Here is a 22,037-nt window from a genome sequence, read left to right on the forward strand (position 1 = left end):
CCAGTCAGCTGTATCTGTCATGCCAACTTTAGATTCATCCAGATCCTGGAAGGTCTCAAAGTTCTTTGCAGTGGGTTCTGGCTGAGTAGTGGGCTCTGTCTAGGAGATTTCTCTGAGATAGGTAAACTGTGGAAATCCTAGGTAAATATCTGGGCCCTGACAACCTTGGATTGCAGCTGTACTGCTGGTAAGGGCCATCCACTGGAGAAGAAGAGTCACCTCTTCATCCTGGAAGACTCCCCTCACCCTGAGGTTAAAAACAAAGATGTACAGAGATGCTGTCAGGATAACAGGGCAGCAAATGCCTCAGATTAAAATGGACTCCATTACAGAGTTTCTACCATGGAAGTCAAGGTTATGATTGCTAAGTCAGACTCCCCAAAGCTAAATAGGGGGTGCCAGTAATGATGGCTCACCTTCTAATATGATTTAGGTGGCCTGTAGACACTGGAGCTAGGTTAAAACATGAGTAATCACTGCATTGCTCAAAGCTAAAAGTAAATGGATATGTAGCTGGAATGGAGCTCCTCTTGGCCTCCTCTCTCCTTCTGCCCTGATCTCAGCTGCTCTAAGAAAAAATGACAAAGGGTAGGACTAAGATTTGTTTGCCCTCCAGAGAGACCAAATACCTAGGTAAGCTCCTGCAGTATTCTAGGGAACCTTTGGAGGGGAGGCACTTAAACTTCGTGGTGTTGTGGAGACTAGCTTGCAACTCACATCTCACCTGGTCTCGTGGTGAGAAGGACATCTAAGCTTAAATGATATGAGGAAGTTCACAATGAGAAGGAAAGTGAAAATGGCCTTGTGGATGGAATCCTCAGTCAGATACCCAGAATACTGTGGCTTCTGTAATTAAAGTTAGGGTAGAATCGATGTGTTCTTTGCCTGCATATCTGTGTCCCATTACTATTAGTGGGGTTTCTCAACTTCACAGATTGCCACATGTAGAGCAATGATCGTAGGACATGTAAATCACTCTCTGTTTTCTCCCTAGTGGTCCCCAGAAGCAATGTAGAAATCCAGAAGTAGAAAGAAAGCTCACAGCTTATGTAAACATTTAATGGCTGTCAGAATACTCAAGCCATTCCCCAACACAACAGTTCTGTGTACTTGATCAGTCACCAAACCAAACACACTTGCTTAAAAAACAAAACAAACAAAAACTCTGGCTATTGATCTGCTATTAAACTCTGAAACTAGCCGGGCATGGTGGCGCACGCTTGTAATCCCCGCGCTTGGGAGGCAGAGACAGGAGGATCGCGCAGGTTTGAAGCCAGCCTTGCTGGCTTAAGAGACCCTGTTTCCAAATAAAAATATAAAATAGGTCTGGGAGTATAGCCTGGAGGTAGAAGGGTTCCGTCCCCAGTACCCCCCCCCCCCACACACACACACAAACAAACAAAAAATCCTCTGAAATTGAATGGCCCTTGTAGGCCTTGCTACTCTCTGGCTTTATGTTCTTCATTTGAGATGGGTCAGCCTTAACCCATGACCAAAAGATTTGAAGAGCCCAGCATATCTTGTTTTTCAGTGGAAATGACAGATTTAAGAAATCTGCTGGGCTAGGGATAAGTGGTAGAGCATTTGCCTAGCATGTGAAGGCCCCAGCTTCAATTCTCAGGAGAGGGACACACACACACACACACACACACACACACACACACACACACGTAAGAGAAGTGGCAGTTTCCTGTTAGGGAGACTGATTGCCACGTTACCTTCTGAAGCAGGGTCTCTGGTGCACTGGTGCCTTTAATCGCTAGGATTTTTAAGTTCCTGGGCTTGGTTCACTGATGGTTCAGCTAAGTTGTCCAGTGCTATCTACTGGATTTTCAGCCCTGGAAACTTTTAAGTTTGCAGACCCACAAATGGACATGGTTGTTTTTGTTCAGTAGGTAGAACTCAACATCATACTTAGAGCTCTGGTCAGAAGTCCCTTTTAAAGAAATATTTCGAAGAAAAATTATTTAAAATATTTTTCTGGGTGTCTAAAGAAAGCCCATTATTAGATAACGTGGCTTTCAGAAGAGTAGTGATCCCTCCAAAATGAGTTTTTACCGAGGGATAACTGACTGATTATATACCTTGTGAATGATTTTCCTTATAATTGGAGTAATATAACCAGGTTAGGTATTTCAGAGTTTCTTCCTCACTTAGGTGATATGTCAATGGCCAGGTCTGTGTACTTGGCAGTTCATCTTGCTGCCCTTAGAATAATAACTTAGGCCCAGTGGAGAAGTCAATGCAGAGGCTTATGGGGAAAACCACCTGGTTTTCAAGGTAGATCTTGAATTGTTATGGGATTTCTTGAGCCAGTTGAGTCTGGGAGACTAGGAGATATAGCTGATCTCAGGGCTACGAGTTGGATTAATTCTACTACTTGGAGTCTTGCTGTTCCTTGTAGCCTTAATCATGTGCTGTGAGAAGACTGGATGGCTTAGATCCTGGATGTTCTTGGTCACATTGACCAGTATAGCCATGGGAGTGTTGTGAACATCAGAAAGTTCATCACAAGCCACAAAAATGGCATAGAAATGAGGCTGGATGCTGTTGAGAGATGATTCCCCTTGTGGGTCTCTTCTCTGCATGTCTTATGAGCAGAAGCATGGGTGGTCTTTGTTTTAGATTATCTTTTCAGTAATATTTATGTAATGAATAACCTTGGAAAATAGAGATAGTGTCTTCTCCTTTCAGGACAGTGAAAGTCTTGCTTATAACTCATTATATAAAACTGGGGTTTCCTAAGCTTGACATCTGAAAATTTTAGTTATACCTTCTCCGTTTAGATTGTGTTCTTCTGGCAGCACCTTGGACTTGAACTTTATTTCTTAACTTTAGACTTAAATTTTAAGACTCCTAACACTATCAAATCTTGCTCCTCAGTGCTTGATAGTCCTCTCATTGTGCCTACTTCTCTCACATTTTACAATAAGCAGAGAAAAACACAAGTATCTTCAACACCTTGAAATTTTACTTAGAAAGATCACCCAGTGCACTAGGCGCATTTTCTATTTTCTCATTAGAGAAGGTAATAATGTTGCTAGACTTTTTGCAGCTTGTAAGGAGGATCCCACTGTCCAGATTCCCACTAACAACTAGTTTAAGGCAATTTAGGCTCGCTGTAAGACACTCTTCAGAATCCCTCCAGCCTTTGCCCACCTCCTCTTTCCAAAGTTACTTCCTTGGATATTTTTTCTTTATTTCTTATGACAGCCCCCTTCCATTGCTACATAACAAATTACTGCCAAAACATAGTTACTTAAAAAATATTTATACATTACAGCATCTGTGAGTCAGTGTAGCTGGATGCCTTAGACTCAAGATCTCTCCCAAGGCTAAGAATAAGGTGTCAGCCAAAGCTGCGGTCATCTAAATGCTCAGCTGGGAGAAGAACTGCTTCCACGTCTGCTCACAGCTGTCTGCAGGACTCAGAGGATCCACTCCCAAGTCCCTCATGTGACTGTTGGCAGGCCTCAGGTCCTGGTGGGCTGTTGGCCAGAAACCTCAGTTCCTTGTAATGTGGGCTTCTCTCTTCTTGCTAACAAATGGCGCCTCGCTTTCCAAATAGTGGAAGCTCGGAAAGAAAGAGATGCAAGTCACTTTCTGTGTACAAACTGATCTTAGAAGTGGCCTTCCTGAGCTGGATGTGGTGGCGCACGCTTGTAATCCCAGCGCTTGGGAGGCTGAGAAGGGAGGATCACACAGGTTCAAAAACAGCCTCAGCTACTGAGTGAGGCTCTCAGCAACTTAGTGAGACCCTGTTTCGGATTAAAGTATAAAATAGGTCTGGGACTATAGCCTGGAGGTAGAAAAGCCCCTGGGTTCCACCCCCAGTACCACAAAACAAACAAACAAACAGACAAATAAATAAAGTGGCTTTCCACCACTTTTGCTGTACAGCTAGTTGTTATAAGCAAGTTGCTAGGTCCAGCCTATACTCGGGAAGCAGGGATTGCTAGGATCTGCGCACTATATTGTGGGAAATGGTGTTCCTGCTTTGGAGTCAACTTTCTAAAAAGGAAAGGAATAAAAGCTAAATAAACTTTTGAAATACTGTAATATCAAATGATAACACAATTGCTAGATTGTAAGGGTAGTGGGGATTGAACCCAAGGGCATCCTTCCTCTGAGTTACACTCCCAGCTCCCAGCCCTTTTTTTTAATCATTTTTTATAAGTTGCTGATTATATTCCTAAATTTCTGAGACTGGCCTAGACCCTGCAGTCCTTCTGTCTCACCCTCTGGAGACCTGGAATTATAGTCACATGCCACTGTGCTCGGTCTAGAAAAAAAGTAAGAAGGAAAACATGCATTTTAGTAGTTGGAAAAGATTTTATTGACAAATCTTAACTCTAGAATTTTAGGAAGAGTGATTTGTCAGCTGTACTCCCGATGACTTGATAAGAGCCTGAAAGGGCATACAGGACCACCCGAGTGATCGAGATAGGGATTTTAGACATTTCTCTACTTGTAGGCTAGGTAATAAGAGCGAAAATCAGGATGCATTCAGAGAATGAAAGATTGACAAAAATTTTTGAATGAATTGATAGATGGGAAGAGAAATGAACACATCTGATGGACTGTCATGTTGAATATTTTGTGTATTTATGTCTTTGAATCCTTCCAATACCCTATGAGGTCATTTTATAGATGAGGAAACCACAAAAGATATGAACTCACTATCAGGTCCCTGTGACTCAAAGTCTTTTTTTTCTTCTAAGTCTCTTGATTTTTAGACTCTTGTTATAACACTATTTTATGGTGTTGTCTTGGAGAAATAAGGGGCTGGTGAAAATAATCATGGCATAAAGTCACACAGTCATTTACCAGAGTCTAGGCACCGTGATTAGCTGCTTGAATGTGTCACTACTATAAATTCTCACAACAATGTCATGAAGAAAGCACTCTTATTCCCATTTTATAGAGGAGCAAATAGCATTCAAGGATATCGAGTGGTGTAATATTATAGACAGTAGGACACAGGGAAGCCACTGACACAAGAGAGGAGAAAGAGACGCCGATTGCAGAGAAGCAGATGCTTTCTCTGAAAACCATCTGGATGGTCTGTGCAGATTGAGGAATTTTAAACATTAACGTCTTGGTTTGAGATCTTTCTCCTTCAGAGAAAAATCAACTTTCTTCTGTTTTCTCTCAGAACTGAGTCTGAAAACACATATAACCAGATTCAACTTCAGTAAACAAATTCCCACAAAAACTGCATAATTAAGGCTATTTTTATGATTAGGACCATTTGGTTTCCCTGAGTTTACCAGAGCAAACATTGCTACAGCAAAAATTACTGTAAATGGTTGAACCTAACAACAAGAGAAAAATCCCCTAAAGGGTCATTCAGGCCCCAGTTGCAGCTGTGCCGTGCTATATTTCATACGGGAAGGCTGAGATTAACAGGAAAATCAGGCTATGCTTGCTGTGCAGATGTGGCTAGAACTGTCTTAATCCATTCAGCAAACATTTGTTCAGTGCCCACGGATGCCAGAGAGTGCACTAGCCACACTGGGGTTACAGGAATGAATTGTACTTGGCTGGCTCAAGGAACGTTTTGTTTAAGGAAGTTGATGGGAAAAGGCAGATATAAAAACATCAAAGTGTTGTGGCTGATGTACGGCATACTGTGGGAACATAAGTGAGTGGGTTTGGAGAGTTGTTAAGGCAGCATCATCCTAGTATGCCATCATGTAGGTGGATGTTCATGATGGACTATTGCAGCAGGTGGGAGCTGAAGGATGTATGGGCAGCACAGACCATGGAGGTTTGCTTGGGTTTTATAGAAGCAGAGCCTGCTGCAGAAGTGAGACCATTAGAGGAGGAGCAGCTTTAGTGAAAGGAAAGGTTTTAATCCAGAATGACCAATTTGCTTATAAAAGATTCATGCATCAAGGTGTTACGGGGAATTATATTTATTGAGACCAAAGCCTAGTAAACACCTGGCTGCAGGACACTGATTGGAGAGGCATTAGTGTTTTCCATTTCAGTGTTGGTACCAGTAGCAGCAGCAATAGCAGCAGTCATTGATTTTGAACACCTACTGTGTGCCAGGCCTTGTCATAAATGCTTTTCAGGTACTAGTGAATTTAGTTACATGGCATCTTGTTATATTATGGAGCCTTTATTGTTTGCTTGTTTACTTTATAGATGAAGAAACTGAACCAAGGGATGTGTCCATGTATATTTGTATCATGTTGAATCTCATTATGATGTATAATTACATTGCACCAATAAAAGGAAGGGAGGGAGGGAGAGAGGAAGGAAACGAAACAAAACTAGCTGAGCATGGTGGTGCACACTTGTAATTCCAGGACTTGGGAGGCTGAGACAAGAGTATCGGGATTTGTGGCCAGCCTCAGCTACTTAGTGAAGCCCTCCACAACTTAGTGAGACCCTTTTTCAAAATAAAGTATAAAATCGGGCTGGAGATGTAGCCCAGAGGTAATATGCCCCTGGGTTCAATCCCTGGTACCTCACCAAAAAAGAAAAGAAAAGAAAGGAAAGGAAAGGAAAGGAAAGAAAAAGAAAAGAAAAGAAAAGAAATAAAGGAAAAGAAGCGAAGCAAAGCCAGGCATGGTGGTGCATGCTTGTAATCCCCACGCTTGGGAGGTGGAGACAGGAGGATCACGCAGGTTCGAAGCCAGCCTTGCTGCCTTAAGAGACCCTGTTTCCAAATAAAATATAAAACAGGTCTGGAAGTGTATCCCGGAGGTAGAAGGGTTCCATCCCCAGTACCACCAGAAGAAGAAGAAGAAGGAGAAGGAGAAGAGAAGAAATTGCAAGTTCTATCTAGAAGCTAAATTTTTCAGTGTCTCAGAGCCAGGATTTGAACTCAGCTCTAAGAGAGCACACAACCAAGCTCCCATTGGTCTCCACTTCACCAACTCACTAATCAACTGATGATCTCTATTTCTTCTGTAAAGCCTAGACTGATAGGCAGATCTCAGAAGTGTTCCAGGCTCCAGCATGTCCCACCAGCGCACTATGTTCACAGTCAGAAGTTATATGTTTACCAAGAGGTGGAACCTATCAACATACTTGTTATTGTAATAATGTTATTTACTAAAATAGTAAGTGCTCTGATGTAGTATGAATAAAATGACTCTGAAAGCCGGATGGGGTGGCGCACGCTTGTAATCCCAGCATTTGGAAGGCTGACACAGAGAGTCATGGTTCACAGCCAGCCTCAGCTACTTAGTGAGGCCCTCCTCAACATAGTGAGACCCTGCTTCAAAATAAAGAATAAAATAACATAGGCCAGGAGGTGTAGCTCAGAGGTAGAATGCCCCTGGGTTCCATCCCCAGACCTGCAAAAAAAAAAAAAAAAAAAAAAGACTCTGAAGTCATTTATCTATGGAAAGTAGATATAATATATAAAACCTTTGAAAAGTTCAATAAAAACGGGTACCTCAACAAAATTGAATGTGGAAAATAATTATGAAAGAAAGGGCCACATCGGTTCTACATAAACTCTAGAAGAATTTTACATTCATGCCTTCATATAAGGATCATTGTCCATCTCAAGGACACTAAGTTTTATGGGTTATATATTATGGTTGTGGTTTTTATAAGAATGTATTAAACATCAGGCAGTAAGCTCATAAGCCAAGAGGAAGACTTGGCCCTGCAATTAAAAGGAGGCAAATAAGTGAAGAGTTTTATGATTTAAGATAACATAAGATGCTATATGTGTATGCATGTTTATTTTAAATAATTTTTCTTTATATTGCAATTAACTCACTCATTACTGCTCCCTACCCATTTTAAGGGAACTTCTTTGCAATTTCCCCAAGTCAAGAGAGAAGGGAAAAGAATAGGAACTTTGGAGCTCAGTAAACACACGTCTTCAAAGTGAATCAAATGACAATGTTCAAAGTTGTGGAAGGTGAATCTTTACACAGTAGGACTATGCAACAGGTTTATAGACTGAAAAATACGAAAAGAATATATTTTTGTTTTTTTTTCTGTAAAACTTCCTTTTTAATAGACTAGAAGCTGCATAGCATAGAATAAAAAGCATGAATTTGGAATATATTAGATATAGCTTCAAAAACTTAATTAGTCCTAAGGAGTCTGTGAGTCTGAGTTTCCTCAAAATAATACATTAGCATCCATTTCAAGTAGTTATTGGGGACCTATACGATGCTGAACACACATTTGAAGTGCATTTGCAAGTTGGAATAAGAATGTCAAAAGTTTCTGGTCACTTGAAAGATTTTTAATTTGGCCAGCAGGAGAAGGAGCTGGCCACCAATGGAATTTCTCTTTTGTAGCAGGGTGTGTATGTTTTTATCTTTCTCTTTAAATGGCATGTCAGATTGAGTCCAATTTTAATTTTGAGATTTATATTCTACTAACATACTATTACGTGTCATTCAGAATATTATAGGGAAAATATAAAACAAATCTTATTTTCAATAAATATAAAAGAATCAACAGAATTTGTTATTCTTAGTGCAGTAAATAGCTTTATATTTATAGATATTTGTGGGATTTTATAATAAATGTATTCTTTATTCTGTACTCCATTCAGGGTGGGAATGGTAAATGGTCAGCAAGTGAGAGTGACGGCAAAGACATTTTTTCATATGCTTTTATTTGATGTGTTGTAATTATACATCAATATAAAGTTTTTGAAAACCTTCTCCATATCTGGAAGAGGTAATTCCGACACAGTAAAAAACAGTTTGTCCTCAGGATGCTTATAAAGACTAATTTTCAAGAGAAAATATTAGTAAATGGAAAGATAAAATCAATAAGAATTTCTAGAAGATTTGCATGTAACTTGGGTACTGGGAAGAACAGGAAACTGGCAAAGTCAAAAAGAAGCAAGAAGGATTTTTAATCATGTAAATTTGTGAAGATAATTTTGATAAAATATATATGGATGACAAAGACAGAACTATACCTCTATACCTCGAGGTAAGAATTTCCTATGTATACACTCTAATCTGTTAAAAGATACATGTGACAGGTCACTACTTCCTAACAAATGACTGCAATTTGTTTTCTTTATATCTTTGAAAACTGACTTAGGGAGCAATTAAATAGTATCAGGTAAATGCAATGGGCATTCTTGGATTTAATTCTTTTAAAAATGTATGGAGATTCTGTTATAGGTTAGACCCACCCTAAGAACATATTTATATTAGTTCTCTCACATATAGTGAGCAAACACTTATTTTTGAGCTATAAAAGAAAATCAAGTTGTTTTCTCTGATTCTTATTTATTTATTTATTTATTTATTTATTTATTTATTGGTGGTACTGGGGTTCCTGGAAACCCTTCTACCTCCGGGCTACACTCCCAGACCTATTTTATACTTTTTTTATTTTTGGAAACAGTGTCTCTTAAACCAGCGCGACTGACTTTGAACCTGCGCGATCCTCCTGTCTCCGCCTCCCAAGCGCGGGGATTACAAGCGTGCGCCACCACACCAGGCTCTGATTCATATTTAGATACACAATGTTGTTAAGGTTTAGCCATACTTTAGACTTAAGATTTTCATTTTCATTCATGTTAGTCATCAAATTGATATAGAATTGATTTTTAATATGGGTTTAAACCTTCAAACTCAAAACTGAGCTTTACTGCTAATTGTGACTAGAAGGTTAACAGTAAGTCCATACTTCCATGCCTCCGCATGGTGAGATCATTCATTACCAGTCTTTCTACATTCCTATTAGCTAACATCACTGGTATTTACAAAGTATTGTTGGCTGTAAAAACATACAAATAAGAAATGGATTAATTTGCAAGATACCATAAAAAAGCATACTAAATCTAAAACTAGAGTCCTTTTCAGATTTGTAGGGTATTACTGTACTGACAAGCAGAAGCTATCTGAACCAACCAGCCTCCTTCTTTACCTACCTTTCCTGCCAGGGCCAGGCCAGTGAGGTGGTGTTTATAGTCCACACTTTCAGAATGGTTTCTAAAGAGCCCTGGATTTTTAGGTAGTGAAGAGCTGTGTGGGTTTAAAATGTTGGGGCCATCAATCTCAACTTTTTTCCTTTCAGTCAAAACATATCTAATTTTGAGGGTGGGGGAGGTAAAAGTGTTCCTAGCTAATCTGTAGCCAGTTTCAAAAATCACTTCCTCACATGAAATATCCTGAGCTTGCTTCTACATACAAATGCCATCAGAGTCAAGGTAGTCATGCCAGTGGCTCTGTGTGGGGAAATGCAGTCAGGGGGTCACTGTGTTCAGTGAGGTCAGTGGCCCTCAGATTCCTTCATAGAAACCATGTTTGCTTCCAGGACCCACAACATGGAGAACTTGGAGAGATGTCAGAAATAAACCACAAAGACAATTGGAGAAAAAGATGCAGGTCTATTAAGGAAACTAAAGTGATTTATTTCATTTGAAAAAAAGAAATCTAAATAATTTTCCAGACACTAAGAATTATTACACTTGAGGTTAATGATCAGATTTTCTTCATGTTCGAACATAGTTTAAAAAGAGGGTGGGGTGTGCAGCTTTAGCAGGAAGAAAATTGTGCAGAACAAAAAGTAGCAATCAAATGCAGAGCCTAGTTAATCAAAGGAATAAATCATCCAGTACACGGTTTAAGAAAGTTTTTTTTGAAGGCTTTATAAATTCTTATTGGTGTTTTATGTATTAAAGTACTATCTGAAAGAACAGGGATGAATTAAGTGAAATTTGTCTTTTTAACCATGTGAACCAGTGATGTATCTTTAAATTATATTGTAAGGTAAAGATTTCAAACAGTTATTTTGAATGATAGTCTCATGCTGCCAAGAGAAGAGCTACTTTCTAATGTGAAGAAAGTTAATGGCAAAGAGAAACATTTATTCCAGAGGAACTCAAATACCTACAGGGGCTCAGTATCATAAAGGAGTGAAGCTAACCCAAAGCAAAGCGAGTTAGGGAAGCAGGAGTGTGTCAGAGAGTGGCCGTATCCTCTAATAGATCAGCTATTGCCAATAGTGGCCAATCCTTCATCCATGACAACGTGACTATATCAACAGATCTTTGGATTTTCAAAGATAAGCTAGGACTCTAGAATTATAATTGAAGGAAAAAAAATTTCCCCTGATAAAATACTGTTTTATAAAAGCACAAAATGGCAGAACAGTGTACACAATCAGTTTGGCAATTGGAAACCCTCAATGTGTCCTTTTCACTAGTTTACCATCACCTAAACTAGCAAGTGAAACAGGACAGATGAACTCGAAAGTTTAGAAGAGAACTAATTGTCTGAACTTTTGCAAGGTTTAGTTAAGTTTCCTTCCAACTCTGTGAATTTGTGAACTCTGCTTTATTCCTCTTTGCTTTCAATACTGGGTGACTTATTCACACAGGAAGTGGGAATTTAAAGATATTATATATTTTCCTTAGCAACCTCATTTTATTCAGTTAAAGCACCAAATACTCAGATTGAAAACACGATGCTTGTTGTTGTACTAAAGATGCTACTGACACAGTTCAGCTTCTGGGAATGTACATCCTTATGGCATGGACTTGCTCCTTTGAATTTTTGAACTAACACTTGTTTATAACACTGGCTGTGTGAAGCATGCTTGATTTTAAGCTGACTTACACTTTTACCATTTGGTGACATGTTCTCTTTCTCCTCTGTTAAATATTTTCAAAAAACCCACCTCCACCTCCACCTCCACCCCGGGTAAGGAAACCTGGATTTCTGAACTCCCCTTCCTTTCAGACAGGAGAATATGCCACAGATGAAGAAGAGGATGAGGTAGGGCCTGTTCTTCCTGGTGGTGATATGGCCATTGAAGTCTTTGAGCTGCCCGAAAACGAGGACATGTTTTCTCCATCAGACCTGGACACAAGCAAGCTCAGTCACAAGTTCAAAGAGGTAGGTCACTGATCTGCAAAATATCTATACTTGTCCATTTCATTATTAAGTATATGTGTTTGTGTGAATGAAATATTAAGAAAAATCAGTTTTCAAATGAAACTTTTTAATAACAGATTGTCTTGAGTTTCAAATTTCAAAGTAAGGTGGATCTCATTCCACTATCACTAAATCAAATGCTTGTCAGTTATCATAGTGGCTTTGCAACATATCGAGCCCAGAATCTTAAACTCTAACCTAAAGTGCAATTTCATGAAAAATTCAAATATATAGCTTCAGTTTTATGGAAGTTCTAGTACTTAGTGATGAGCTTTCTTCTAAAGCAATGATTTTATTTCTAAAAAGCCCTTTTTTCCCTTTCTTTCCCTAAAATAGAGTGCTAATCAAAATCAGATGGCATACCCAAAGAGCTTAATTGAAAAGTCTAATGAAGAGACTTTGAACAGGGTTAATAGAACTAACAAGGGATGGTGAAATGTGCAGGGACTGGCAACAGCAGGAAGCTGTCACCATCTTTTGGCTTAATAGGTAAAGAGATTCCCCTTTTGAAGGAGAGCCATTGAATACCTGCAGCTTTACAAGATGCAGCCACTGCTGTAGGGCTGTGGATGTAGCTCGGAGGTACAGTGCCCCCGGGTTCCATCCCCATACCGCAAAAACAACAACAACAAAAACTTCAAACCTGGGGCAAATGTGATATATGCCCCACCCCACTCCTCCAGTGCTGTTCTCCTCCTACTGAGCACCTCTCCCCAGCCAAACTCAAGCAAGGGAGCCTGGTAAAAAACAGCATCAGAGTGTGAAGAGGCCAGCCTCCTGGAGCAAGGAGCCGTCAGAAAAGGGCCAGGGATATCTCCATATAAGCTCTTCTTCCAAGTTAACTCAGAACTCTAACATGTAAACAGCAATGAATTGGTGCCCGTGCAGCCAATCTTCCATTGTCTGGGGGGAGGGGCATCCGCCATTGTTGAAAACAAAGATGTCATTACTTACAACCTCTTCCTTTCCTACTTTCATTTCTTTTTGCATTTATTTCCTTATTTTGGTGGCACCAGGGATCAAACCCAGCATCTCACACATGCTAATCAAGTGCTCTACCACGGATTCACCTCAGCCCACCTCATTTTTATAAATACCCTTTGGATTAACTGATAGCTTCAATCCAAAGAGCAGCGTGTAAAAATAAGTTCTTCTGTAGGAAGTGGCTGAGGGGAAGGAAGAGGCATTATCTAGACACCTGTTCTCTTTATAGCTCTGATTTGGTCCAAGAATATAGATTATCTAGAAATATAAAGAAAGTTCTTATACTTTAATAAATCTTCCTTAAATGTTATTACTCACAATCCAACTCTGACAAGTATTGGAGGCAGTGAGATTAAGCTACAGTATGGCAAAAGGCTGTAAAGGCTCTTTCATGCTGCCTGGTGAATCTGATCCCTAGTCTCTAGTAGATAATGGAGCTGGAAGGTGGTTGTATCATTCCCTTTCAGAATTGAGCCAAGGATTCAGGACTCCAAGAATATTGTTTTAAGTGTCTATCACTGTATGGACAACTGTGTGATCTAAACCAGACCAGAGATTGACAAACTATGTAACCCTGGCCAAATCTGGATTACTGCCTTGTTTTCTGTTTTGTTATGTAGAAAAAGTTTTATTCAAATACAACCATACTCATCTCTTTGTTTGCTTGTGACTGATCTTATGCTACAACAGCAAAGTTGAGTTGTTGCAACACTGACTGTCTTGAATATCCTAAATTACTTGTCATCTGCTCCTCAGCAGAAAAAGTTCTGATGACATTGGTATAGACAGCTACGTGGCCTGGACCTGTTTCACGTAACATGACTGATTCATTGATCTTTAACCCAAGTAGCTGAAGTTCCAGTTTGCCTTTAACTTTTTTTTTTTTTTTTAATTTTATTGGTTCACTATAGTCTCACATCATAATGTGGATTATATTGACTTGGCATATATTCACACAGTACTTGGTGCCTTCCTCTCAACCCTCCTCCCCTTTTCCCTCCTTCCCTCCCGATACTGAGTGTCCAGGTTAACAGTGTTATAAGCACATAATTAGAGGTTCATCTCAATGTTAAGAACACGCAAATATCACTTCATTGAACTTCTCTCTTTTCTTGCTTCATATTTAGCATATTAGTTTCTTCAGGAGATTGATCTCAGTAAGAACTACATGTGTGTCACTATTTCAGAGCATTTGTATCTTGCACGGGATCACTATCACAGTCTTAAGTTTATGCATGTGATTACCAGACGTGTCCAAATACAGTAGAGCACTAGGCATTTTTCGTAGGATTATGCACAGAACCTTGGGTGAGTGCAAAGGGTCGTGTTGTATTGGAGTGTTTACAGTGTCCCTGATTACAGGGTTTTCTTAATTATTTTAAGCAGAAATACTTCTCATATTAATTGGGAAAATTCAGTGGGCTGACAGTATCTCAATCTGTTTTAGTGTGGGGCTGTTATCTTCCTACTAGACTCTGTGTGCTTCTCATCTGGCTCACGATCATATTCTCATCTCTGCACAGTTCTTGGCTTATAGTTCATGGTTAAATATTTAGTGAATGGATGGGCCAGGCGTGGTGGCGCACGCTTGTACTCCCAGCATTGAGGAGGCTGAGACCGGAGGATCGCGGTTCACGGACAGCCTCAGCTACTTAGTGAGGCCCTCTGCAATGCAGTGAGACCCTGTTTCAAAATAAAGAATAAAAAATAGTGCAGGGGGTATAGCTCGGAGGTGGAATGCCCCTGGGTTCCATCCCCAGACCCAAATACACACACAAAAAAATTAGTGAATAGATGGGATCACGCACAAACTGAGAATTGATTGCATGATATAAGACAGGTAACTGATTTAATTTCCTCAGTTAAAAGGTTGGTGGGCACTTTTATTAAACACTCATTTGTCCGTTTCCCTCTGGTCAGAGAGCTGCACCGTTACAGAATTTTTGCATGTACACTTTGGACTGCATTGGAACCTCCTATTTGGTTGGTGTTAGTGCAGTGTTTTTAGACTCAGTCAGATCCATCTAATTTTCTTCTTAAAAAATTCTTCTAGCATATTTAAATTTTTTGAATTTATCAATTCCATTGATATTTTCTTTGTGCTTTTTGTTGTAATCAGAGTAAACTAGGAAGTTAATTAATTTGTGGGTTTTTTTTTATCACATTGAATCTTTTAATGAAAGTTCATGGAATATATCTATTCAAAAATTTTTTTCTGATCCTCTCCAGAATTTTATGGTACTCTCTATTAGTTACATAAGTGTCCAGCAATAACAAAAATCTGATCAGTTAAAAGCTGCTACAAAGATTATGCTAGCTTCAGTATGAATTAGAATGTTTTCCCTACTTTTCTGTTTTTCAAAGCAACTTTTATAAAATAAAGTTGATTTGTATAAGTAGAAATTTCTGTCCCCAGAAATTTGTTATTACTCAACTATAAGCTATCTGTGCATTTGTGGGGGAAATTTTAAGTACTTCTTACAATGGCTATTGCTATATTAAAAAGTTTTAATTTGGGGAAGGCCAATTTCAATATTTTGCATTTTTCAAGAAACTTATCATCATGGTTTGGATACAGAATATCCCCTGGGAAAACACATGTATTGTCAACACAAAATGTTCAGAGGTGAAATGATTGAATTGTGAAGGTTCTAATCTCATTATCAGACAAATCCATTGATGGATGAATTATTTGAATGGATTTACTAGGTGGTGACATAGGCAGGTAGGATATGGCTAGAGGAGATAGGTCACTTGGAGTGTGGCCTTGGAGACTCTACCTGTTCCTGATCCCTTTGGCTTTGTCTCTGACTCCCTGCTGCTAAGGAACTTTCTCCTGCCACATCCTGCCTTGGTGATGTTTCTGTCTTGGAGCTGACCAGCCATGGACTGGAACTCTGAAACCATGAGCCCAGACGACTTTCCTCCTCTATGTTGTTCTTTTTGGATATTTTTTCACAGTGATAAAAATGACTAATTTATTATTATTATTATTATTATTATTATTATTTAGGTTTTCATACTAGTTTATTTTTATAAAATATTTTTGAAGTATTGTGTTTTTATGTCTCTAAATACCCTTTTATTTTTCCTTCTCTATATTTGAATATTTTCACTTTTTTCTCAGTTTTTACAGAATTTCGTCTGTCATGCTAACTTTGACATTCCTAATGGTTTCTCTTTAAATTATAAATATTTTTTATTGTTTACTACCAATATCATTATTTTTACTTTACTTAGTATACTAATTCTTTTTTGTTTGTGTGTGTAGTACTGGGGATCGAACCCAGGGGCATTCTACCTTTGAGCTCTACCCCTAGCCTTTTTAATGTTTTGCTTTGGAAGTGGGGTCTGGGTAGGTTACTAAGAGTCTCCCTGAGTTGCTGAGGCTGGCCTCAAACCTTTGAATCTTCCTGTCTCAGCCTCCCAAGTACTGAGATTATTAGGTGTGCATCACCATGCCCAACTCGAGTACATTAATTCTCAATAGCTCTTGAATTCTGACAGTGTGTCTTGAGCTACAGTTTTTTTCTGAATACTGTTTTAGCTACATATTAGTTTTATTACATGTAGAATACCATTGTTGTTTATACATTCTTTTTTATTTCCTTTTAACACAATAATTATTTGGTGGTATTTATTTGTCAAACATATAGAACTTTTGTATAATAATTATTCTGGGTTTTTTGTTTTTGTTTTTGTTTTTTTTTGCGGGTCTGGAGATGGAACCCAGAGGCATTCAACCTCTGAGCTACAGCCCCTGCCCAATTTTTTATTCTTTACTTTGAAACCAGGTCTCACTGAGTTGCAAAGGGCCTCACTAAGTAGCTGAGGCTGTCAGCGAACCGCGATCCTCTGGTCTCAGCCTCCCAAATGCTGGGATTAAAAGCATGCGCCACCACGCCCGGCTTCTGTGTTTTGTTTTTTTAATTTCCAGACATATTGAACTTTATTTTGCTATACTTTTATTGAGTTCTAACTTTATTACACACTGTTCAAAAATATATCCATATAACAAATATTATTTAGGTTTCTTAAACTTGTTGGTAACTCGATTAAAAAAGTTTTGTTTAAATATTTCTTGTGTATGCAGAAATCACACATATTCTATGTATACAGTTTATGTTTTCCATATATATATATATATATATACACATAAAATTGATAATGTAACACACACACATATTTTAGGATATCACTTAGATTTTGTCTGCTTGATCTACCAGTTCTGAAAAGCATGTGTTAAAGTCACCAGCTACTATTGTTTATTTCTAATATAATCCTATCAATTGAGTTTTATGTCTTTTATTTTATTTATTTATGTGTGTGTGTGTGTGTGTGTGTGTGTGTGTGCGCGCGCGCGCATGTGTGTGTGTTACTGGTGATGGAACCCAGGGGCATTCTACCTCCAAGCTACACCCCCAGCCCTATTTTTTATTTCATATTTTGAAACAGGGTCTCACTAAGTTGCAGAGGGCATCACCAAGTAGCTGAGGCTGTCTGCAAGCCACGATCCTCCTGTCTCAGCCTCCCAAATGCTGGGATTACAAGTGTGAGCCACCACACCCAGCTTGAGTTTATGTATTTTAAATCTTTGTTGTTAGCTGCATATATGTTCAGGATTATCACAACTTCTTGATTTCTTATAAAATTTCTTGTATTTTAAGAATCACTGTGCTCTAAATTCTATCTTGTTGGATAGTAGACATTCAGCACTTTCTTTTTTTTTTTTTTTTTAATTTTTTTTAATTTTATTTTATTGGTGCACTGTATTCATACATCATAGTGGGATACAAACTTTTGTAGACATACATGCACACATCGCCCAGTCAGCCCCCACCCGATCCCCAACCCATTCTCTCCCCATCCCTCCTTCCCATGCTTGGCTTAGTGGTTGACATCTAGTATTATAGCAATTTATCCAAAATTAAAAATGATAATCTCACATAACAGTTTCATTTGTCTGATACCAAGCGTTTGATGATTTAAAGATAGCATTTCAATATTTCTTTTTGCTTTCTTTCTTACTAGAGCATATTTTTTTCTGTTTTTTTAGGTGAAACTATCATATATTTATATATTTATTTTTCAGAAAAAAATCTATCCTAATATGGAATATGAATTCTAGATACCCAAAACGATCTTGAAAAAGAACAAAGCTAGCAGATATATATTTTCTGATTTCAAACCATATAAAGCTACAATAATTGAAACAGTGTAGTACTGTTCTAAAGGCAGATATATAGACCATTGGAGTTAAATACAAGCCTAGAGCTAAATTCTTCCCTATATTGTCAAGTTATTTTTGACAAGGTTTCCACGAACATTTGGTGGTGGAAATAATAATCTTTTAACTAAATATTGTTGAAAAATAATAATTACATGGAAAAGAATAAAATTGGACCTTTACCTAATCCCATATACAAGTATTAACTCAAAATAGATAAAAGACCTAAATATAAATCTTAAGACTATAAACTTTTAGGAGAAAATCTGGGTCATAAAACCTCACAACATTGAAATTGGCAGTGATTTCTTGGATATGATTTCAATGGCACAGGCAACAGAAGAATATACAAACTCCCTAAAAAATAAAAGAAAATATTGTATATCCAAAGACAATGTAAACAGAGTTAAAAGTTACTAATAGAATTGGATAAAATATTTCCAAATGCTATATCTGAAGGTATATTAATATTCTAACTAGAAATCCTAAAAATTAACAACAATAAAGGCAAGCAATACAACTTAGAGATAGGTAAAAGACTAACATAAATAATGAATCTCCACAGATAACCAATCTTAGTTGTCTGTTGGATGGAAACTCTTGTTTCTCTGGTTCTGGTGAGTGTTACCTATTTCTTCTTTGTAGTTAATCTCTTTGAGTATTTTCTCTAGCGCTGGTTTTGAAGACATAAATTCCTTCAGTTTCTGTTTGTCATGGAAGCTTCTTATTACTCCATCTAATTTGATAGAAAGTTTTGCTGGATAGGAAATTTTTGGCTGGAAGTTGTTTTTTTTCAGAGTTTGGAATATGTTACTCCAAGCCCTTCTGGCTCTCATGACTTGGTTTGGGAAGTCTGGAGTGATTCTAATTGGTTTGCCTCTGAATGTCAGTTGGCCCTTTGTTTTTGTTGCCTTTAAGATTCTCTGCTTGGCTTCCACATTGGTCATTTTGACAATTATATGGCATGGGGATCCTCTTCTCCGATCCTGTCTAAAGGGAGTTCTATAAGTTTCCTGGATCTGTGTATCAACCTCTTGCTCTATATTTGGAAAATTTTCTGCTATTACTTCCTTGAAGAGATTGTTGATCCCTTTGGTATCACTTTCTTTTCCCTCCTCTATTCCAATTATTCTTAGGTTAGCTCTCGTAAGATGGGCCCATATTTCTTCAATGTCAGATTCCTGCTGTTGGATATTTTTTTCTAGATTAGAAACTATGCATTCATTTTTGGATTGCTCATCTTCTAAGAGCGAGATTCTGTTCTCCATGTGGTCTAATCGGTTGTTTGTGCTTTGAATTGAGGCCTTTACTTCATTAATTGCATCCTTTATCTCTTTTTGGCTCTCTCTGAGTTCTTTTCGAAGCACCTCTATTATTTCTACAGTTATTTTCCTGATTTGATCTTCTAGAAATCTCTGATTTTCTGTTTTATCAGGTTCTGATGTTGTGGGGTTGTGCACATTCATTACTCCAATGTTATTCCTCTTTCCCATGATTTCGGAGGTTTGTGCCTTCTCTGGGTTCTTCCCTTGGGTCACTATGGCTTCACTTAAGGTGCTCTGGATCTCGAGTCTGTATTATCTCAGACCCTACTACTCCTTTACTGGGTTGTATCACAGAGTCTCCGACCCAGGGAGTCGATAGAGGCTGCTTTAAACTATGGGGGGTGCCAGGTTGCACGTTCTCCTATGGTGTGATATCTCTGCCACCACCACTCCCTCACTGGGTCAAGTCCCAGGAGGCACAATACTGCGATTTCTCCTCTGTGGCCCGCAATTTGACTCACTGTTCTTGAGTACGCAGATGTAGCTGTACTGGACTCGGTGATTTCACTGCAGCTGCCGCTGCCGGTGGCAATATGGCGCCTCTGCCACGCCCTCGGTCATGAGGCTGGCGTATTTTTTCTTCTCTGGTTTTGATTTCCGCTCTGAATCCCTGCAGCGTGTGCTGAGCTCAGCCACTGGGAGCTTTAAATGCTGTCTGCGCCGAAAGATCCCGCCTGGCTGTTCCGCATCGGCTCACCTCGGCTTGCTGTAGCCGTCCGTTGAGTTCGCCGCTGCCGCCGGCAGTATGGCGCTGCTGCCGCGTCCTCGGGCGCATGTGTCTCCTCTGTGGCCCTGAGCTCTGTTCTCAGTCCGCTTTCTCTCTGGAGCTTGGTGGTTTTTTTTGTTTTTCTGGTGATGGTGTTTTCTGGCTATGAAAGGCGCTCTTTTTGTGGTAATGGAGATTGGTTGTTAGCGGGACTCTTAAGCCCCGCTTTTCTCGGTCGCCATCTTCCCGGAAGTCCCACTTTCTTTTTTAAGATATATTTATAGCATCTGTGTTTCCCATCCCTTTATTTTCATCCATTTTATGTCCTTGTGTTCAGATATTCACTTTAGGCAGCCTATTCTCATATCTTACTTTTATACTACTCTGGGAGTCTTTGTCAGTTAATTGATGAGTAATACATTAATATTTGCCTTAATCCCTTTAGTATTAGAACCTATGCCTGCCACCTTCTTTCATATTTTCCACTTTCTAAAATTTCTTTTCATTTCTTTCCTCTTTTTTTTATCTGTTTGTCATCAGATATGTCAATTTCTCAGCTGTTGCTTTCAAGTTAACATTCTTATTTTACTGCCCTGACTGGTAGGTTATTTTTTCTAGCAGATTATAAAGCAGATCAATATATATGTTTTTGTCTTAAAATAATAACCATATATACTGTCCTCTAACTCTCTTCCTCTCACATATATAAATATAGCTATGTAGCATTTCAGGCGTGTTAGTTAAATGCACTTATAGGGATGCTTTCACATACCTGCATGCTGTGTTCCCCTTACTGCGCTCTTCTGAGTGCCTTGGGCCCCAGTGTTGCTCTGGGGTTACTCACTAGCATCTCTGTGCTGCCATCCTCCTCACACCCGGCCCCAGAAGTGACGTTCATGTCCAGGAGCTCGAAACTTCAGGGCATGGAGAAGGCAGCCCTGACTTACCTCCAGACGCATGCTCACTCAGGCCATGTGGAGGAAGTCAAAGATGAATTCTGCTGCCCCCATTTCTGGTTGCTGACATTGTCCTTACAGATTCTCAGTTTTCCTGACATCTGGATGCACCTGTGTTCACTCTCCCAAGAATTTCTCAAGCTTTGTTGTTGATTGATGAATGAGAGCCTGAAGCCCAAAGATGTTTCTTTTTTCTCTTTTGGCATCTCCAAAGCTGAATTCATGAGAGACAGGAAGTGGCTTTTGTTAGTTTGCCCCTATGTAATTTAGCCATTTCTGCCTTTATTTTTTATTATTTTCATTATCTTTGGTTTTTTTAGACATGTTTGTTCATATTTCACTTTCTTGTAATTATTCCTTAATTTGTTGTCATCTTTATTGTTTAAATAGGCAGACAGTAAAAATTATGAATTTGTCTCTTGTGTGTTTTTACACATCTTTTACATTCCAGTCGCATTCTTATTATTGTCATTACTTTGCAAAAAGTCTCCGATTTTCATTTTGACTGTTTGCTTCTTTACTTAAAATATTGGGAAAATAATTTTTAAGTTGTAACATTTTTATTCATTTAAGGTTTTATTACATTTTGGTCAGATAAATTGTCTTTTCACAGTCTTAATTTTTTTAAATGATGTCATCATATGTTACTATGGTTATTTGTGATAAAAGTGACGCGTGTCTCTCAGATCAGTTCTGTATACCAACATGATTCCATTTTCTGTGTCACTAATTATGCCTTAGCTCCAGATTCCTTTTTGCTCTTTAGCACTACAGCATGATTTAGTTCTCTTATTAAATATTTAATTTTCTTATTCTCCATCCTTTGCTCATCTTCTTTTGCTTTCCTTCATCCTGGTATTCCCAAGAATTACTTTAAGATACTTTTGTTTTACTCTTGGGACACATTATTTTCACATATATGCTGACTTGTCATTTTTTTTTCTTTTATTT

The 22,037-nt window shown here is 38.6% G+C and overlaps 1 protein-coding gene across 7 annotated transcripts in view; it reads left to right on the forward strand.

The window, feature by feature from the left end:
- The window catches only part of PPP1R9A (protein phosphatase 1 regulatory subunit 9A), a gene marked incomplete at both ends in the record, with an annotated part of 289,674 nt that overhangs the window by 215,261 nt on the left and 52,376 nt on the right, over nt 1-22,037 (forward strand). For all 7 annotated transcript variants that reach the window (XM_080701326.1, XM_080701327.1, XM_080701328.1 and 4 more), the window contains one exon: nt 11,694-11,849. In XM_080701326.1, coding sequence (XP_080557452.1) covers nt 11,694-11,849 — 156 coding nt within the window. The remainder of the gene's footprint in view (nt 1-11,693; nt 11,850-22,037) is intronic.

This window comes from Muscardinus avellanarius, assembly GCF_963383645.1.
Source record: "Muscardinus avellanarius genome assembly, chromosome: 9".
Taxonomy (NCBI): domain Eukaryota; kingdom Metazoa; phylum Chordata; class Mammalia; order Rodentia; family Gliridae; genus Muscardinus; species Muscardinus avellanarius.